Source organism: Rhineura floridana, chromosome 3 (genome assembly GCF_030035675.1).
Source record: "Rhineura floridana isolate rRhiFlo1 chromosome 3, rRhiFlo1.hap2, whole genome shotgun sequence".
NCBI lineage: Eukaryota > Metazoa > Chordata > Lepidosauria > Squamata > Rhineuridae > Rhineura > Rhineura floridana.
This window is the reverse complement of record NC_084482.1, coordinates 203898276-203917397: the sequence shown is the minus strand read 5'-3', so window position 1 is coordinate 203917397 and position 19122 is coordinate 203898276. Positions and strand designations below refer to the sequence as shown.

Genomic DNA, 19122 nt, shown 5'->3' with positions numbered 1-19122 from the left:
GGAGTCTTCTGATGGGATCTGAGATATGTCTACCTGTGGTGAATCCTGTTTGGTCTATATGAACCAAATCAGCTATCACTGGATTAAGTCTGGTTGCTATTATGGCGGTGAATAATTTTTGGTCCTGATTAAGAAGATTTATTGGTCGATAGGAGTCCAATTTATCTTTATTTGGTTTGGGGATGACAATTATGTGGGAAGTCTTCCAAGTGTCTGGAATATTTCCCCCAGCCAAATGTGATTGTATAATTGAGTTAAATGTGGGATTAGTGTCTCTTTAAAGGTTTTATAAAACATGCTATTAAATCCATCTGGCCCTGGCGCTTTATTGTGTTTAGGTCTTGAGATTGCAACAGATACTTCTTCTGTTGTTATATCTTGGTTTAAAAATTTTTCCTGTGCATTTGAGAAGGTGGGGGGGGATCAAGAAGATATTTTTGGATCTCTTCTGTTTTGGTAGGTATATTACTATATAATAAAAATCTGTAAAGCATTTATTGATTCCTTTAGTATCATATGTTTTTTTTTCTTGATGTGATATTGCCATATTTTTTGTAGCTGTATGCTGTGCTTTAAGGGCATGAGCTAGCAGTTTAGAGTTTTTATTTCCCCATTCATAATATTTTTGCTTCATCAGCGAAAGCTATCTGGTTTTCATAAATTCATGTTAGACTAAGTATTCAAACTGCAAAATACTCACCTGTATACTGTCACATACCTATGTACTCTTACACTTCTGCATATATGCTATAGCAATATCACAAGTATTGGCTCTGGGGAGGGGGGAGGGGATCAGGGTTACATATATTTAGCTGTATTATTTATGTTAAACTTTTGTATAACAATAAAAGATTTCCCGCCCAACGGAGCTCTTTAAAATTGTACGAGGGCTCTTACACTCTGGCCCTCGGGACATTATAGATTCATCTGTAGCCCGCTGTGATGAGTTCGCTGGGCACTTCCAAGATAAGATCGCATGCATTCATCGGGACTTAGACTCCACTATTATAGCAGTTGGACCTAATGAAGCATCCAGATCACGGTCTTGTCCTTATTTATTGGATGAGTTTCAGTCTGTGCAGCTTGAGGATGTTGACAAGATCCTTGGAATGGTGCGGGCGACTACGTCTGTGCTGGACCCTTGCCCCTCTTGGCTGGTGAAAGCTGGCAGGACCGGAACCGCTGTCTGGGCCAAGGAGGTGATAAATGCCTCTTTGAGAGAGGGAGTGGTCCCTGACTGCCTAAAAGAGGCGGTAGTGAGACCACTCCTGAAGAAACCCTCCTTGGACCCAGATAACCTGAACAACTATAGACCTGTGGCGAACGTTCCGTTCCTGGGCAAGGTGCTGGAACGGGTGGTTGCCGGCCAGCTCCAGGGGCTCTTGGATGACACTGATTATCTTGATCCATTTCAATCCGGTTTTAGGCCCGGTTTTGGTACTGAAACAGCCTTGGTCGCCCTGTATGATGACCTCTGTCGGGAGAGGGGCAGGGGGAGTGTGACCCTGTTGATTCTCCTTGATCTCTCAGCTGCTTTTGATACCATCGACCATGGTATCCTTCTGGGAAGACTCACGGAGTTGGGAGTTGGGGGTACTGCTTGGCAGTGGCTCCGCTCCTACTTGGTGGGTCGTCACCAGAGGGTAGTGCTTGGGGAACATTACTCGACACCCTGGACTCTCCATTGTGGAGTCCCACAGGGATCGGTACTGTCCCCCATGCTCTTCAACATCTATATGAAGCCGCTGGGTGCGGTCATCAGGAGTTTTGGGGTGCGTTGTCATCAGTATGCTGATGACACGCAACTCTATTTCTCCTTCTCATCTTCCTCAGGTGAGGCTGTTGACGTACTAAACTGTTGCCTGGCCGCGATAATGGACTGGATGAGAGCGAACAAACTGAAGCTCAATCCAGACAAGACTGAGACGATGTTGGTGAGTGCTTCCCCTGCCCAGATGGTGGATATTCATCCTGTTCTCGATGGGGTTACACTCCCCTTGAAGGAACAGGTTCGTAGCTTGGGAGTTCTTTTCGATCCTTCCTTGTCACTGGAGGCCCAGGTGGCCTCGGTGGCACGGAATGCCTTCTACCATCTTCGCTTGGTAGCCCAGCTACGTCCCTATCTGGACGGTGATGACCTCACCTCTGTTGTTCATGCTCTGGTAACTTCTAGATTGGACTACTGCAATGCGCTCTACGTTGGGCTGCCCTTGAAGATAATTCGGAAATTACAGCTAGTCCAGAATGCAGCGGCCAGACTGTTGACACGGACCAGTAGGTCCGCTCATATAACACCTGTTCTGGCTCGTCTGCACTGGCTTCCTATTTGTTTCCGGGCTAGATTCAAAGTGCTGGTTTTGTCCTATAAAGCCTTACACGGCATGGGACCGCAATACCTGGTAGAACGCCTCTCCCAATATGAACCTACCCGTACACTGCGCTCAACATCTAAGGCCCTCCTCCGAGTGCCATCTCATCGAGAAGCTCGGAGGGTGGTGACCAGATCTAGGGCCTTTTTGGTGGTGGCCCCCGAATTGTGGAATAGTCCTTCTGATGAGGTGTGCCTGGCGCCGACGCTGCTATCCTTTCGGCGTCAGGTGAAAACCTTTTTATACTCCCAGGCATTTTAAAGTGTATTTTAATCTGGTTTTATAGTGTATTCCTAATTATAATAAATAATAATAATAAATTTAATTTCTTCGTCGCCTATCTGGCCAATGGCCACTCTAGGCGACTTACAAAATTACCTACCTCACAGGGTTGTTGTGAGGATAAGACAGAAGGAAAAGAGCCATGTATGCCACCTTGAGTTCCTTGGAGGAAGAGGTAGGAAATAAATGCAATAATAAGTAACACACAAGATTTCAGCCTTAGAAACATAATTAATCCTTACCCAGAATATTGATATCTCCATCACTGTTTTGTTGGGCTTGTTTATAGATCTAGCTCTGTGAACTGCCTGGAAGTTCCTCCTCTGTTCCCAGGAAATTCATGTAGGCCTCCTGCAAGGCCTCCTGCAATGATCCCATTCAGATCAAATGGATAGGGCAGAGAATATTATTCCTGTGAGCAACAGGCATTCTGCTCCCATAAATCTCTAACATCTAAGTTGCATAATTTTGATTAGCAAGGTAGGTTGCCAGCTCTCTCTCTCTCTCTCTCTCTCTCTCTCTCTCTCTCTCTCACACACACACACACACACACACACACACACACACACACACACACCCCTACTTACCTACCTGCTGAGCCTTTAAAAGGACCATGGCAGACAGAATTCCAACAGATGAAAGTGCTCCTTCCATCTCTGTATCTACATGCAAAGAAAAACTATACCTTCTTGAAACTTGAAACTTGAATTGAAATACCTTCTGGACTTCCTGTCCTGACATGCCGCTGGTAAAAGCAGTCGCACTGCCAGAAATAAAAGGTGGCACCCTTGCCCTTCCTTGCAGCTCTGTTCTGAGGCTTATTTATTTAATTAATTATCAAAAGTTATATACCGCATGATTGTACAAAGCCTCTAAGGGGTTTACAAATAACATTAAAATGATAAATGAAACAGTTAAAAACATATAATTAAAAACATTTTTAAAACAATTAAACAGCAGTAAAACAAGCTTAAAACACATCAGCATCTGTGTGTCTGGAGGATTTGTTGTTATATGCCTTCAAGTTGATTACGACTTATGGCGACCCTATGGATCTTTTTTCTTTCTTTCTTTTGGATGTATTCATAGGGTTTTCATGGTAAGAGATATTCAGAGGTGGTTTACCATTGCCTTCCTCTAAGCCTACGGCATCTAGTATTCCCAGGTGGTCTCCCATCCAAGTACTAACCAGGCCTGACCCTGCTTAGCTTCCGAGATCAAGCATGTTCAGGGTAGTATGGCTGTAAGCTGTCTGGAAAATAGGCATGTCTAAACAAAATTATTTTAGACAGGTGCCAGGAAGAATACAGTGAAGTTACCTGCCTGACATCGATAGGCAGGGAGTTCCAAAGTGCAGGTGAAGTCAAGCAAGATAAGTATTGCAAAGGTTTCTGTACCCTGAAAATTGCTAGAGGAATCCTAGAGGATGAACAGTCAAAGAATATTGTTAACAAACAGACACTGTCAATAACTGTTCATAACAGTTGGTCATCGCATTGTTCTTATTTGGTGTTCAGTGTCTGGAGATAACCTGGTTCTTTCAGCCTTTTCTACATGTTGGGATTGATTCCATTCATTTCTACATGAACAACCACACGCTCTGTGGGCATGAAAATCTTGCCTGCCTTGGCCATTTCCTGGCTCATGAGGAACTCCTCCGCCAGGGCCACCGCCTGGGAACACGTCTCCGGCCTGCCTGCTCGGATCCAGCCCTGGAGTTCCGGCGGGAGGCTGGCCAGGAACTGCTCCAAGATCAGCAGCTCCAGGATCTGCTCCTTGGTGCGTCTCTCTGGCTTCAGCCACTGGTGGCAAAGCTCCTGCAGCGGGCTGTAGACCCTTCGGGGGTCCGCTGAACCTCCATCCTCAGGGCATCCCCTTGCAAGATGGCCACCTTCACCTTCCCATGGTCCTCCTGGTCTCCAGCTTCCAGGCTCCTGAAGCATTATAACCCAATGGTTCCAAAACTCACCCCTCACCCCTGTGGACTACTTGAGAATTGCTGAGGGTCTTGGCAGACCCTTTAATGGTTTTTCTACCTATTAGGGCAATTGGATGAGCCATCGCCCATCTTCAGCCACACAACTCCAGACACACCATGGACCACCCATGGACCACAGTTTTGGAACCCTTGCTCTAACCATTACAACACACTGGAAATTAGGATACTGTCTTAAATACATCTCTTAAACCTCCTATCTTCAGAGGCTTTCTTTCTTCCTTATTTATGATATATACCACAGTCATTAAAAAAATAAAAAGGGAAAATATTGAATGATATTCAGCTTCTCTGAGCAGATCCACAGAATCCATTGGATATCACGAAAAAATGTCTTGGGGTGGCAACTTAAATGCATCACCAAAAAAACAGAAAGAAAGAACACCAATTTGCATAAAATTTGCGCACACTAATTTCTATGAGTAGATGCAAATTGAAAAGCCTTTTGGTTGGGCCTATGCCAGCACCAACAACTCCTCGCCTGAGTAAAGCCAGAAGAGGAGAGAGGAGAAGGTGTCTCTCCTCTGACTGGAATATAGCCAGAGTGTTGGAGGAAATTATTTATTTACTCATTAAATTTATATCCTGCCCTTCCTTCCAAAGGAGCCTGGGGTGGCAAATACTTCTGTGATAAAAAAAAATATTTAAAACATGTTTAAAACACCCTCTATGGGGAGATCAAGATTTAACGTTTATCATTAGAAATATTATCTAATTATAGCATTTATAGTGAGAGAAAAGGTTAATATTTATTAGTCATAGTAAGAACAGCAGTAGGACTTTCAGCAAGACTGGGTGACTGTTGTGTGAAGTGGGCTGGAGAAAAAAAGTATCTCTCTGGAAGAGAAGGCGTGTTGGCGGATTTTTGCCTGCCCACCCCTCTAATAAGGCCGCATCAGCTCTATCCATCTAAAGCAGTATTACACCACTCTATCCTGACTTCCCCCAAAGCATCCTGGGAAGGATAGTTTGTACTATTCCCCCCTATTGTAAACTATTCCCCCTTCACAGAGCAACAATTTTCAGAGTAGGTTCACAGCCAGTCCCTCTTCTGACGTAAGAGAAAATATTCCCTTTGGGATCTTTTTCCAGGTACTGCAAAAAACAGCCATTCAACAGGAAGTAAAGTAGCAGCAATTTATTAGTTCAGAACTAAAACCCCAGTCGCAAAACAGACTGAAGCCCCGAACAAAGGGTACAAGTTACTTTTATATATTTGCATAGCAGTTTCTGCATCATAGACACGTTACATGGTATTCATGGAAACAGTTCTTTGCATAGATAAGAACTTAGCACTTTGCATAATCACAGAGGCACACTGTCTAGTACAGTGGTTCTCAACCTGTTTTGCTCCATTCCCCCCTTTCACCATTGTTCAGAATATAATTCCCCCCTTCCCAAGATAGTCTCTCAGAGCGTGTTGACGTTTCGCGAGTGACGGTGGTGTTTCTCGTGAGAGAAAAATTTCTTAGTTTATATTATAACAGAATTTCTTGGAGCACTTTCTGGTCTTTAAATAATAATTTAATTTTGCAAATGAAAATAATGCTGCATGTTCAAGAATCGATTTTAATCTGTGACATTCAATAAGAACATAAGAACATAAGAAGAGCCTGCTGGATCAGGCCAGTGGCCCATCTAGTCCAGCATCCTGTTCTCACAGTGGCCAACCAGGTGCCTGGGGGAAGCCCGCAAGCAGGACCCGAGTGCAAGAACACTCTCCCCTCCTGAGGCTTCCGGCAACTGGTTTTCAGAAGCATGCTGCCTCTGACTAGGGTGGCACAGCACAGCCATCACGGCTAGTAGCCATTGATAGCCCTGTCCTCCATGAATTTGTCTAATCTTCTTTTAAAGCCATCCAAGCTGGTGGCCATTACTGCATCTTGTGGGAGCAAATTCCATAGTTTAACTATGCGCTGAGTAAAGAAGTACTTCCTTTTGTCTGTCCTGAATCTTCCAACATTCAGCTTCTTTGAATGTCCACGAGTTCTAGTATTATGAGAGAGGGAGAAGAACTTTTCTCTATCCACTTTCTCAATGCCATGCATAATTTTATACACTTCTATCATGTCTCCTCTGACCCGCCTTTTCTCTAAACTAAAAAGCCCCAAATGCTGCAACCTTTCCTCGTAAGGGAGTCACTCCATCCCCTTGATCATTCTGGTTGCCCTCTTCTGAACCTTTTCCAACTCTATAATATCCTTTTTGAGATGAGGCAACCAGAACTGTACACAGTATTCCAAATGCGGCCGCACCATAGATTTATACAACGGCATTATGATATCGGCTGTTTTATTTTCAATACCTTTCCTAATTATCGCTAGCATGGAATTTGCCTTTTTCACAGCTGCCGCACACTGGGTCGACATTTTCATCGTGCTGTCCACTACAACCCCGAGGTCTCTCTCCTGGTCGGTCACCGCCAGTTCAGACCCCATGAGCGTATATGTGAAATTCAGATTTTTTGCTCCAATATGCATAATTTTACACTTGTTTATATTGAATTGCATTTGCCATTTTTCCGCCCATTCACTCAGTTTGGAGAGATCTTTTTGGAGCTCTTCACAATCCCTTTTTGTTTTAACAACCCTGAACAATTTAGTGTCGTCAGCAAACTTGGCCACTTCACTGCTCACTCCTAATTCTAGGTCATTAATGAATAAGTTGAAAAGTACAGGTCCCAATACCGATCCTTGAGGGACTCCACTTTCTACAGCCCTCCATTGGGAGAACTGTCCGTTTATTCCTACTCTCTGCTTTCTGCTTCTTAACCAATTCTTTATCCACAAGAGGACCTCTCCTCTTATTCCATGACTGCTAAGCTTCCTCAGAAGTCTGGTGAGGTACCTTGTCAAACGCTTTTTGAAAGTCTAAGTACACTATGTCCACTGGATCACCTCTATCTATATGCTTGTTGACACTCTCAAAGAATTCTAATAGGTTACTGAGACAGGACTTTCCCTTGCAGAAGCCATGCTGGCTCTGCTTCAGCAAGGCTTGTTCTTCTATGTGCTTAGTTAATCTAGCTTTAATAATACTTTCTACCAGTTTTCCAGGGACAGAAGTTAAGCTAACTGGCCTGTAATTTCCGGGATCCCCTCTGGATCCCTTTTTGAAGATTGGCGTTACATTTGCCACTTTCCAGTCCTCAGGCACGGAGGAGGACCCGAGGGACAAGTTACATATTTTAGTTAAACTTCAATAAACTTTATTGAATGTCGCAGATTAAATTAAAAACAAACTACAATTTTACAGATTGTACATAATCTACAGGACATCACACTTTGCTGAATAGTGGTCCCAATTCCCCCCCTGGAACCCTAAAATTCCCCCCCGGGGGGGAATTCCCCCCTTGTTGAGAACCCATGGTCTAGTACAAAGGAGGCTGAAACAGACTGGAACAAACTTTGTGGTTAATAACAGGATGCTATATAAAATAAATTGAAAGAACAGGATGTGGTGCTCTGTTTCTCCTAAAGTCACTGGACAGATTTAACTGTGTGTACGTCTCTTGCTCGCCTGGAGCCTATGTTTGTCAATCACATGGTCTCAGAAATATGGGGTAACTTTGGCTCTTATCACACTTCCCAGAGAACTCTGGGAATGGTGGCTGAATGAGAAGGGGGGATGAGGGGTCTCCCAACAACTCTCAGCACCCTGAACAAACTACAGTTCCCAGGATTCTTCATGGGAAAGCCAATACTGTTTAAAGAGGTATGATACTGCTTTAAGTGTGTTGTGCTGGTAGGGCCCTACTCAAAAGTAGACCCCATTAAGTTCAATGGGACTTATTAGGTCACATGCACACCACAAGTTTAAAGCTGTATTATACCCAGTTTCAACCATCATGGCTTTCCCCAAAGAATCCTGGGAATTGTAGTATATTAAGGGCATGGAGGGTTTTTAGAAGACCTCCTATTCCCCTCACAGAGCTACATTGGCCAGGGTTCCCTGGGAAGAGGAATTTATGGTTAAACTACTCTGAAATTATAGCTCTGTGGGGGGAGAGATGTCCTAACAGCTCTCAGCACCCTTCACAAACTACACTTCCTAGGATGCTTTGGAGGAAGTCATGGCTTTTTATAGTGGTATGAGAGTGTTTTAAATGCAGTGCTTTTGGGGGGGGAAAGGAGGTGCTGGTACTCATATCTTAATACAAGTGCTGTGGGTGCCAGCACAAAATGGTGTCATGGGCAGCAAAAAAGGAGGTGGTGGTCCTCCATGCCGGTGGGTATCATCACAGAAAAAGTACTGTTTAAATGCATAGTGCAGACAAGGCCTAAGAGAGAGTCTCTGGCAGTAGCATCTGGTATGGTGGGTCAGACCTGGGCATTACTACACCTTACTGGGATGTGCCAAGGAGAACTCAATCAGTAGGCCTTACAGGTGGTGCGGAGAGGTGGGCCAGCTGACCGGTTCTGTGGCTCAGAGCTCCTTATCTTCAGCTGGCAACTGGTTGACCACTGCTGCTATTGCTGGGATCGTCTTTGAAGTTGCCGCAATGTTGCCCCCCCCCGTATTGTATTTTTACTGACTCTTGCCATTGTTTTCTTCCTTTCTCTTCCTAGAGGGAAATGTGTGAGGTTCTATGGCCAGGTTGTATATGACCAGTAGTGTAGTGGCAAATTCAGAAGTGCAAGGTCACTTCATGTTAGTCACAGCATGCCCCCCTTTTTTGCTTCTGGGTTGAGAATGAGATCCTTGTTAATGCCTTCTCCCACAACAACTTAATTAATTAATTAAAGGAGAGGGTGTTAGCTACTGAGAAGAGTCTTCTCATTAGCTGACTCACCTCATCTCACTCTGATTGGCTCGTACGATTCTGGAGACATAGGGACCCTGCTCCCAAAAAAAGTAAGGGGTCTAAGACCCCTGAGACCTGCGACAACTACACCGCGGTATATGACTCTGAAAGCATCAATTCCTACCTCTTCCTTGGAAAAGAGCCTGATATTTGGATTTCTTTTGGTCCCTGAGTTGAGGGAACTGGGTGGTATTTATAGGAGAAACCTATCCCCATTTTGTGACTGACTCTTTTACCCCCATTTTGTCACTGGTTCTGTCCCTGCACCACCATTTTGCGGCTGGTGAGCCTTGGTAATTTTCAGCAGAAAGTTTGAGAACACCCCCGATGAAGATTCCTCTGTCTGGTCCAAGTCTGACTGAAGGATAAGGAATCCGAAGAAGGGAGAGCAGGCTTTGAGTTAAAGCACATGGACTGTTTATTTTTACCTGTATATCCCTCCTTTTCTACGAGGAGTTCAAGGTAGCTTGTATGGGTCTCTCCCTCTCCATCTTATCCCCATGACAACCCCCTGAGGAGGTAGGCTAAGAAGTGCTGATGTCTCAAGGTCACACAAAGAGCTTCATGCTGATCAGGGATTTGAACCCTGGTCTCCCAAGTCCTAGTCTGACACACTAACCACTGCACAGCACATATGTATTGTATTTTTATTTAAATTATAGCAATTATTTATAAAGCAGCATATGCAAATTTTATGCAAACCTGTGTCTTCTTTTTGTCCTTTTGTATGTGATGTATTTCCTCTTTTCTTTCTGGCAATGCTTAAGTGGCCATCTTATCTACTCACGTAAATGTTCTGCCTCTCTCTTTTAATAGGAAGAAACTGCCCTCCCTCCCCCCAACTCAGGAATGCCTCTAGGAAATGGACTACTGGAGGCCTCTGACAATTGCTACTCTTTTGTCCCTGGCAAATCTCTGCAGGTCTGATTCATCCCAGTGGAGGGCTAAAATCAGCCAAGGATTTGAAGTTGGATTGTTCCCTCTGCATTTCTCACAAGATCAGGGGGATTGGGAGCAAAGGTCTTTGTGAGGAATCCACCTGCCAGAAAGAACCTTCATCTGCTCTCTGCTTCTGGATTTGAAGAGGTCGATTGAGAAGTAAAGGGATGAAGGAGCAAAAATCTGCAGGCCGAAAACTAGAAGGCCACATAGGCAGAGCAGAAGAAGCCACCAGAGCAGTTTATTCTGAATATCCGACTGAGAGACTAGGATGGGGAGTGTCGCAAGAAGGCAAAGGGGACCCTTGCAAGGGGATGCCAGAGCACTGGGAAGTTCAATGGCAGGAGGTCCTGAAGACCCTGCAGCCCATTCAGACAGAAGGGGAAGATGCACCGGGGGTGCCCGAGTCTGCCCCCTGGGAAGATGCCAAGGCCTTCCTGGCCTCCTTCGAGCAAGTGGCCAAAGCCTGCCGGTGGCCTAGAAGAGAGTGGGCTGCACTGCTCCTGCCAGCCCTGAGTGGGGAAGCGGAAGAAGCTTTTAGCATATTAGAAGCCGGAGATCAGGAGGACTATGGGAAGGTGAAGGCGGCCATCTTGCGAGGGGATGACCTGAGGGTGGAGGCTCAGCGCCAGTGCTTCAGGCAATTCTGCTGCGAGGAGGTGGAGGACCCCCGAAGGGTCTACAGCCAGCTGCAGGAGCTTTGCCACCTGTGGCTGAAGCCGGAGAGACGCAGCAAGGAGCAGATCCTGGAGCTGCTGATCCTGGAGCAGTTCCTAGCCAGCCTCCCGCCGGAACTGCAGGGCTGGATCCGAGCAGGTGGGCCGGAGACGTGTTCCCAGGGGGTGGCCCTGGCGGAGGAGTTTCTGAGGAGCCAGCAGGAGGCCAAGACTGGGCAGTTGATAAGGATAAATAACCCCTTAGTATGTTGTACCTTCCAAATGTTACTTTCATTGCAGTCACGCCATCTTGACACGTATGCACTTGTTGTTTTGCTGTATTCATGGCCTTATAAGGCAATGTTCTTTTGTAACAATTTGTGACTGAAATTATGGGATGCAGAGACAGAGCCCAGGCGATTATCGTCCAGTACAGGACTTGAGGGCAGTAAATGAATCCGTCATATCCATGACCCCTATAGTACCTAACCCCTACACTTTGTTGGGAAGAATACCTGGAGGGAGTACTATCTACACAGTAATTGATCTGAAAGACGCGTTCTTCAGCATACCGTTGGCTGAAGAAGCAATACCTTTGTTTGCCTTTACTTGGGAAGATGTCCAAACAGGAGTTACTAGCCAGTACTCGTGGACCCGGCTGCCCCAAGGGTTCTGCCACTCCCCATCTATTTTTAGCCAGCAGTTGAATAAAGACTTGATCAGCTGGCAGGAGGAAAATGGGCCCTTGTTAATTTATGTGGATGATATTTTGCTCCCCAGTTCAGACTTTGATACTTGTTGGAAATATTCCAAATCTTTGTTGCAAACCTTGGAGGCCCTAGGTTACCGGGCAAGTCAGAAGAAGGCCCAGATCTGTCAGTTGGAAGTAGAATATTTAGGATTTATAATCCAGAAGGACCAAAGGTACCTTAGTCCGGCTCGTACTGCTGCAATACGTTCACTACCAAGACCTGAAACTAAGAAAGAGCTCCGTACATTGTTAGGAATGGCCGGGTATTGCAGGATATGGATTCTGGACTATGCTACCATTACAAAACCATTATATTCCATGTTACAAGAATGGAGGCCAGAAACTGCCCCTTTAGATTGGGAGCCCTCCCACGTTGCGAGCTTGGAAAAACTGAACAATGCCCTGCTAAACCCACCAGCATTAGGGATACCCGATACGACAAGACCATTCAAACTATTTGTGGATGATAGAAGAGGAGTTGCGGTGGGAATGCTGACCCAAGCCTTGGGCTCCTGGGAACGCCCCGCGGCGTATCTAAGTAAGAAATTGGACCCCGTAAGCCAAGGCTGGCCAGGCTGCTTGAGGAGCATTGCGGCTACATCCTTGTTGTTAACTGAAGCATTGAAACTCACCTTCGGGCAAACCATTCAAGTGACTGCATCACACTCCATTCGAAATCTGCTGGAAAAACAAGGGCCAAAATGGATGACAAGTTCCCGTCTAATTAAATATACTGCCCAGTTGTGTGAAAATCCAAACGTGATTGTACAGGATAGGGCAACATTGAATCCAGCTACATTAATGCCAGTGCCAGAGCAAGAGCCAGTACACGATTGTGAAGAAATAATGACTAGAGTGTTCTCCAGTAGACTGGACCTAAAAGATCAGCCATTAAGGAAGGGACAATCCCTATTCTGCGACGGAAGTAGTTACTTACAGCAAGGGACTAAAGTAGCAGGATACGCAGTAGTGGAACAAGGAGGACATATAGTCCGGCATGGCAAGCTGCCCCCAGGAACTTCGGCTCATAAAGCTGAAATTATAGCACTTACTGAAGCCCTACGGGAAGGAGCAGGACAGGAAGTGACAATCTATACAGATAATAAAAATGCTTTCCTCACCTTGCAAGTGCATGGAGCCCTGTATAAGGAAAGAGGATTCCTTACCTCTGAAGGAAGGCCTATAGCGTACGCACATGAAATCAGGGCACTCTTAGATGCAGTGTGGAAACCTAGGAAAGTGGCTGTGGTACATTGTAGGGCTCATAAAAGACAGGATGGTCCGGTCCATCAAGGAAATGCTCAGGCCGATAAAGCAGCTAAGTCTGCAGCTCTTAAAGCCCCCCCTGTTGCCAGGAGTTTTGCTCACCTGTATTATGTAGAAGTTCCCACGGATGTGGGAAGTCCTGTCTACACTCCAGAGGAAAAAAGAGAAGCTCAAGATTATAGTTACCGGGATGTGAGTGGATGGAAAGTCTTACCTGACGGTTATGTCTGGATACCTCAAAATTTGGCTCATCCTATAGTTTCCAAGGTTCACCAACAATGCCACCTGGGAAAGATAGCTCTGGAAACGTTGTTAAAGAAATGGTATTATATTGACCATATATCTAAATGGTGTGATATAATCACCAAAGAATGCCTTACCTGTGCACAAGTGAATCCTCGTCGCGGACCAAATCTGACCCCAGGAGCCATACTGAAGGGTACTAGGCCCTTTCAAGTGATTCAGGTTGACTACAGCCATATGCCAGCCGCTTGTGGACTAAAGGTATTGCTCGTTGCTGTTTGTACTGTTGAGGATAATTTGTGATCTCCTGTTTTGAAATACTATAGTTCACTTAGGCTAACACCAGCTTGGGCTTTCTGGGAAATAGAACCAAAGTGGCCTTTATTTGGCTTTTGATATTAAATGTCGGTTTATTTCCTGGTGACTTGACCCTTACCTACATTCCAGTGGCTCGCATAATAAAAGCCGGTTTAAGCTGGAAACCTCCCTACTATGCATTTCTTTATCACATTCATGAAACCTTGCTTATTGTTGCTAATGTGCCTTACACAGGAATGTCAAATGCTGTTCTTGTGCCCCTCATATCCTTGACTTGTTTTGTACCTTTGATATGCAAGCAAAGCAATATCATGTCTGTCTCCAGTTTAGGGGGCGCCCGGTTGCAGCTGGGCCTCCCCTCAATAGTTGTCTTTGTCTACTGTTACAGAGTGCTTATCTCAAGGACATGTGAAATGTGCAGACATGGAGTCTGGAAGATAGTCTTGATGTTTCCAATTCTACCCCTTTCCTGTACCCCTTTACCTCCTTTCATATGCTTCTAGAACTGTAATTATTGGCAATTGCTTGCTTTTGTTATTATGACGCACACCCGATACTGTAAACTTCGGGGTGAGCCTATATATTCTCCTGCACGCAAATAAACGAGGTTCCCATGCTCTCAGGCTTCGGCGTGTAAGTATTGGGTCCCCTTTGCAAAGGTTTTTGTCTTGTGTTACTTGATCTCTGACAGTGGGTTCATTTGCACCCAGCTCCGCACTCTTCCCGGGTGTAATAAGAGAGTTGGGGAGACAGGGCGGCTTGCGTGTTGGGTTTGGACCTAACAATTGGGGGCTCGTCCGGGATCCCTTGTGCGGACCCCCTTTTTGCCATTGCACCCCTTTATTTGATAACAGGCGCCACGAGAAAATTTTCTCGGTTATCAATAAAAGCGGGCGGCTTTGACACTTTGGGGATAAAGCACAGCTGAGGAAAGAAAAACCCGCTGCCAGACGTCATGGGAAATAAAGGGAGTGTGCCGGTAAAGGACAGCCCCTTGGGAATCATGTGCATGCTGTGGCAAGAAGAGGAATTGCCGGTTAGAAGAAGAGGCCTGAAAAAGAGTAAAATGATAGAGCTCTGTGAGGAGGAGTGGCCGCGGATGACTGCAGTGTCGGCACCGGGTGAACGGTGGCCGAGGGGTGGATCCTTTGAAACCGCTCCGTTACTGGGAGTGCGGAGGCGGATTGGGGATACCCACCCGGATCAATTGGAATTTTGGCTCCTATGGAAAATAGGGTCGCAAAAGTGGGATAGTCTTACTTTGATGGCAGTTAGAACTTTGTCCATTGAGGAACCCCCTCCTCAGTATTTTAATGACGATACGTCAAATAGAAGGACGGTTCTTACTCGTTCTATAATACCCTCTGCTCCAGATCCGCAACCAGCTCCCGGGGGCGGGTATCCCAATCTGGAGGAGAGGGGTTCCTTGGTTGTCTCAGATGATGAGACAGACGAAAAAGGAAAAGAGAAGGGGGCCTCAGGGGGTATGGACACGCGCCAGCATTCGCGCCAGCGACCTAAAGATAAGAAAAGAAAAGAGGCAGAGGCGTTGGAAATGCCTTTAATTGTACATGACCAACCGTACGTGGATGGCCGCGGGGGCATCCAGCATACAGAAGTAGTGGAGTTGAAAAGTTGGCTGGAATGGGATTTAAAGGAATGGAGTACCATGGCTGGAACCTTTGGGGAACAGCCAAGAAAAATCAGGGAATTGCTAGCCAGATTATTTGAGAGCCACAATCCGACGTACTCGGATGTGGAGCATTTGCTAAGGAGAGTTTTGACAGGTGAAGAGCGTAGCAGGTTGTGGACGTTGGAGACTGCTTGGGCCGCCGAGGCGGCGGTAAACAGGGCTTGGCCGGAACAAGCGCAGGCGGCTGCAGCTTGGGTAGCGGGAGACTGGACGCAGCCTCGCCGCGCTCAGTTGCAGACCGATAGAGATAGGATTTTGAGGCACTTAGAGCGAATGTCACAGAAACCCCCCAACCAAGCTAAATTTATGGCAATTAAACAAGAGGCCAGCGAACCTCCCAGGAAATTCTGGTCGCGCTTGTTAGAGGGAGCACGCAGTTATACTAATTTGGACCCCGAAAACTGTAGCCAATGCTGTTTTAATTTCCCGGTTTTGTCTTTCCGTAGCTCCAGATGATTGCGGGTGATAAACAGTATGAAATAAATGCTTGATTCCCAAACCTTCTTCTATTTTGGTCAGAATCTGTCCTGTAAAGTGTGTTCCGCGGTCCGAGTCTATTACCTCTGGGACTCCAAACCGCGGTATAATCTCCTTCAACAATAATTTAGCTACCGTTGTAGCGGTGGCGTTCGTGGTCGGAAAAGCCTCTATCCATGCTGTCAAGGGGCATACCATGACTAGAAGATGTTTCTTCCCTTCTGCTTTTGGGAGATCAACAAAGTCAATTTGTACATGCTGAAAAGGTGCAGCTGGTACAGGTCTACCCCCTTGCGGAGCCCTATTTGGTAGGGCGGGCCCGTTTGCCTGGCAAATGTGGCATGCTTTCACTATTGCCCCGCATACTGGTTGGATTCCGGGGGCGTACCAAAAGCGTGTGATTGAGTCCACCAACGCATGTGTACCATAGTGGCCTCCGTGATCGTGAAACCACTTAGCTGCTGTGTGGTATACTGCTCTGGGTAAGCAGGCTCGGCCGTCAGGCATAACCCAGAGTTGTTGCTTCAGGATCGCTCCCAACTCTGTCCATCGCTTCAGCTCCTGTGGGGGTATTGAAACAGATACCGGCGGGAGAAAAGCAGTCGTTGCTAGGGCTAATGTAGGCATGCTTATAGGAAGCAATGCTGCCTGGCATGCGGTCCTTAGTGTGTGCCTTACAGTGCACTACTGCCAATTGTGAGGGCTCTAGTATAGTCTGTAATAATTTCTGCACAAGTTCCAAGTATTGTATTGGTTTGCCCCCTGCAGTTGTAAACCCCCGATATTTCCATAAATGAATGTGGCAATGTATAACCCCAAAAGCATACCTGCTGTCCGTGAAGATGGTCACCTTTTTTCCTGCTGATAATTGGCATGCTCTGGCCAGGGCGTAAATTTCTGCTGCTTGTGCACCCCATCGTCCCAGGAGCGCTGCTGCCTCTACCACATCCCATTGAGTCGTTATTGCAAAACCCGTGTATCTTACCCCATTCTGGTAGTAGGAGCTGCCGTCCGTGAAAAGGATGACATCTGATTCCGGTAGCGGTTCGTCAGACAGGTCTGGCCTGATCTGCAGAGTAGATTGCAAAACCTCCACACAATCATGGTCCGGAAAGGGTGGAGGTAGCTCGGGTAGGAGGGTGGCCGGGTTTAACGGTCCGCAACGTTCAAATCGCACGTTGGGGTCCTCCAGGAGTTCCGCCTCTAGCTGTTGCTGTCTCTGGGCTGAAAACACCTGTGTGGTACCTTTACGCAACAAGGCTGACAATGCGTGTGAAGTCCAAACCGTAGTGCAGTGGCCTAAAGTCAGCCCTTTCACTTTAGTTAGAAGTAGGGCCGCTGCAGTCAGGGTGCGTGTGCAAGTGGGGGTTCCGCGGGCCACATTATCGATTTGTTGCGAGTAAAACGCCACTGGGAAGTGGCTGGGGCCGTACAGCTGCGTCAGGACCCCACTGGCCACCCCCGATCTTTCGTGGACAAACAAATGAAAAGGTTTGCCGTAATTTGGAGGTTTCAGAGACATCGATGTGGCCACGCTCTGTTTTAATAACTCAAATGCTTTTTCATTGTCCCGACTCCATTGTATCAGGTCAGGAGCTTTACTCGCAGTAAGCGCATGTAGCGGTTTACTCAATTCGCCACAAGATGGCAACCATGGTCTGCAAAACCCAATCAAGCCCAGGAACCCTCTTAACTGTCTCTTGGTTTTAGGAAGCGGGCAATTCTGTATAGTAGTAACGCGCCCAGGGTCCATTTGCCGTCCCTCCGGTGTCAAAATGAACCCCAAGTATTTCACCTTTTCTGACAGCCACTGAATTTTCTTCGGGTCTATTTTATGACCCCTTGAGTGTAAGTATAGTAAGAAGGCCTTACCGTCTTCCCGCAGCACCGCCTGGTGTCCATTAGCAATCAGGATATCATCAACGTACAGCACCAAAACGGAACCCCTTTTTGGGGTGAACCCTTCCAGATCGTCTCTCAAACATTGGCTAAACACCCCGGGACTATCACAGTATCCCTGTGGGATTCTTGTCCACACGAAAGAGCGTTGGTCCCATTCGAACCCGAACAAATGCTGCGAATCTGGGTGGAGAGGGATGCTAAAAAAAGCATTTTTTAGATCAATGACGGTAAACCACTTAGCGTCCCACGGGATCTGGCTGATGATCGTCACTGGATCTGGAACAACAGTATGCAAGGGGACCACGTACCTGTTTACCGCCCTTAAGTCTTGGCAAAATCTCCACCGTATGGGGTCTCCGGGTTTCTTGGGGGGTTTCTTTATAGGTAGGATGGGCGTGTTGCAGGGGGTTCGCTGTGGCCGGATGACTCCCTTAGCGATGAACCCTTCAATTATGGGGCGTATGCCTTCTCTGGCTTCTAAGGACAAGGGGTACTGAGCAACATTTGGTGGTGGGAGGAACGGTTTTACCTGGATTCTAACAGGGCTCACTGATCGCAGCAATCCTACATCCGTGTCCTCTGTGCCCCATAAATCCGACGGCAGGTCAGCAAGGTCCTCTGGCAAATGATGGTCTATGTGTTTGTGTTTAATGGTGTTCCCTTCGGGTACCCCCAAAACGCTCATCAGTAAACCCACCCCTTCAGGGGTGCAAGTTAAGGTAGCCTCCAGTTTACACAACATATCGCGACCCATCAAGGAGATAGGGCAAGAAGCAGAATAAAGAAAAACATGGTTAAACATCTTATCATTGTATTTCACTTGTAATGGTAACGTAATGCACATAGGTGTGGGGTTTCCATCTACCCCCATTGTCATTTTTACTTCCCTACTCAACCAATTGTCAGAAACAACATTTATCAAAGAATACGTGGCTCCTGTGTCCACCAAAAAGGTCACTGTTTGCCCCTGCACGTTTAAGGAAAGTCTGGGTTCTTGGATTGGGTGGGAAAGAGAAAGAAAGAGACCTGCCAGAGACATAAGATTCATTAGTCCTGTTCCTAACCCCTCCCTCTCCATGGGTAGTCATTGTTGGCCCTGTTGTTGCATTTGGCGCCCGCCGTATTGATCCCACGCAGCCGGTGTCTGTTGAGCAGCAACAGGCGGAGGCGGTGGCGGAAAATCTACGTTTGCACTGGTTCCTGTGAAATCTGGGTAGAAAGGATTGTTAGTGGTGTACTGCGCGTCCCCTGTCCTCCACGGACAGACTTTCTTGAAATGAGTGTATTCACCGCACTGGAAGCAAGCCCTATCTCCCTGCCAAGAATTCCTCATTTGTCCCCTTCCTCTCTGAATTCCGGCTCTCGGCCCCCTCGGAAAGCCTCTACCCCTGCCTCGAAATCCTCTATTTGGTGGCTGGCCTCTTAT

At 46.6% G+C, this 19122-nt stretch overlaps 2 protein-coding genes and 1 pseudogene across 7 annotated transcripts in view; 2 read left to right on the top strand and 1 right to left on the bottom strand.

Moving 5' to 3' along the window:
- The window catches only part of LOC133381264 (zinc finger protein 629-like), a 44216-nt gene that overhangs the window by 10422 nt on the left and 14672 nt on the right, over positions 1–19122 (top strand). The gene's annotated exons all lie outside the window — the stretch shown is intronic.
- On the bottom strand, positions 3792–3900 carry LOC133382553 (5S ribosomal RNA; annotated as a pseudogene).
- On the top strand, positions 10515–13259 carry LOC133378881 (zinc finger protein 232-like). The gene is made up of 2 exons (XM_061613494.1): positions 10515–11310; positions 13179–13259. Exons 1-2 carry the CDS (start codon positions 10558–10560, stop codon positions 13257–13259), a joined length of 834 nt encoding a protein of 277 aa, XP_061469478.1. The 5' UTR covers positions 10515–10557.

What these genes read in the sequence shown, in the direction of transcription:
- LOC133378881 (XM_061613494.1), top strand. Translation starts at nt 10,558, where the DNA reads ATGAAGGAGCAAAAATCTGCAGGCCGAAAACTAGAAGGCCACATAGGC. An exon ending in TAAGGATAAATAACCCCTTA is followed by an intron (nt 11,311 to 13,178) that starts GTATGTTGTACC and finishes TGTATTATGTAG; the next exon opens with AAGTTCCCACGGATGTGGGA.